General features: G+C 62.0%; 1 protein-coding gene across 1 annotated transcript in view; it reads left to right on the forward strand.

Moving 5' to 3' along the window:
• Window positions 1-1,383, forward strand: part of LOC104528723 (Na(+)/H(+) exchange regulatory cofactor NHE-RF1-like) — a gene marked incomplete at its 5' end in the record, with an annotated part of 1,879 nt that extends 496 nt beyond the window's left edge. The window contains 4 exon segments of the mRNA XM_010172815.1: window positions 467-497; window positions 1,035-1,143; window positions 1,250-1,331; window positions 1,334-1,383. Of these exon segments, the coding sequence (XP_010171117.1) occupies window positions 467-497; window positions 1,035-1,143; window positions 1,250-1,331; window positions 1,334-1,383 (272 nt within the window).
• Between the last annotated feature and the right edge of the window lie 95 nt (window positions 1,384-1,478).

The following is a 1,478-nucleotide window of genomic DNA, read 5'->3' on the forward strand; positions in this document are numbered from 1 at the left end:
CCAACCCCTGTGATTCTGTGATGCTGTGATCTTGCCCAGCCATGGGCCCCATGTCAGGGTGGTGGGGCTGATGTGGGCTCTACAGGAAGGTGGGTTTATGGTCCAAGGTGGCACTTTGGCAGGGTTCATGGCTTGCAGAGTGAGCAGGCAGCAGCCACCCTTCACTCTCTTCTGCAGCCTTGGCTCAGCCGTGGCCCCCAAAAAAGGGGTCCCCTGGAGGATGAGGGGGCTCCCTGGGCTCCATTTCATGGCTGTCATCATGGGGATGTGGCTGGTGCCTGGCAGTGTCCCCCCATGCTGCAGGGCTGGCTGTGAGGGGGTGGGTTAAAAAATTTGAGACCGATCGAGACCCTGGGCAGTGTTGGGTGAGCAATGACCACGAGCAGCCTCTGCCAGGCACTGCTGTGCACCATGGTGAGGGGGCAGAGCAAACATCCTCACCCAGCGCCCGTGTCCTCGTCTGCAGGTCCCTTGCCAGAACCAGTTGCCAACGGAGAAGGTAAGAGAACCTTAACTTGCTTTTAATCCCATCTGTGCCAGTCTCCAGGCAGGGACCCTCCCTGTTCAGGTGTCCCCATGGGTGGGTGATGCCACCAGAGACCACAGTGCTCCAGGCTGCCACACAACAGCAAGTGCTACTGGGGAAGGGACTGGGAGCTGGTGCCCCCCAAGGAAGGGGGTTGCTTGTGGGGTTGAGTTTCATGGAGGTGGCTGCAATTCCTTCCTTCCTCCTCCTCTTGTTCCTCTATCCTCATGGTGCTGCAGGGCTGGGAGCCCTTGTGCTGCTGGAGGGAAGTAGCATTCAGCCTTGCAGCCACTCTCCTCCTCCTCCCCCTAAAGCCGGGCAGTCAGGCCGGGGTTTAATCCTTCCCTGCCCTGGATGGGCAGCGCTGGAGGTATTTATGAGCCTGGAGGTCCCAGGGGATTATGTGTGGGGAGGACGGATTTCACGGCCCCTGGGTGGGACTCACAATTCCAGGGGCTGTTCCCAAACCCAAGGGCTGGAGCTGCCCCACTCACACTCTGTCCCTGCTTCCCCCCAAGGAAAATGGTGGGGAACCACAGTCCAACTCTGTGTCCGAGAGCCCGTCCAGCCCCGGGCCACTGACCTTGTCCCCCGACTCCGGTGAGACCCACAGCGAGGTAAGGCTGGGGATGCTGGGGGGAGGCGGTGGCTGGAAAGCAGGAGCCCCCACTGTGGGGCTGTCCTGGGGGCATGGTGGGGCTGACACAGCCTCTCACCCCCCAGCCCGACATGCAGGAGGGTGACAAGCGCCATTCAGCGCCCGGCTCCCTCCTGGACCTCGACATCCCACTGGCAGTGGCCAAGGAGCGCCCCAGATGGACTGGAGCAAGAAAAACGAACTGTTCAGCAACCTGTGAAGGAGCTGGGGTGGGGGTGAGGGTCCACCAGCCCCCCCTTGGCCTCGCACCCACCTCTCCTCCATCCCACTCCTCCCGCCACGGGCTCCTGGCGG

The sequence above is a fragment of the Antrostomus carolinensis genome, unplaced genomic scaffold (genome assembly GCF_000700745.2).
Source record: "Antrostomus carolinensis isolate BGI_N321 unplaced genomic scaffold, ASM70074v2 scaffold33767, whole genome shotgun sequence".
NCBI classification, from domain to species: Eukaryota; Metazoa; Chordata; class Aves; order Caprimulgiformes; family Caprimulgidae; genus Antrostomus; species Antrostomus carolinensis.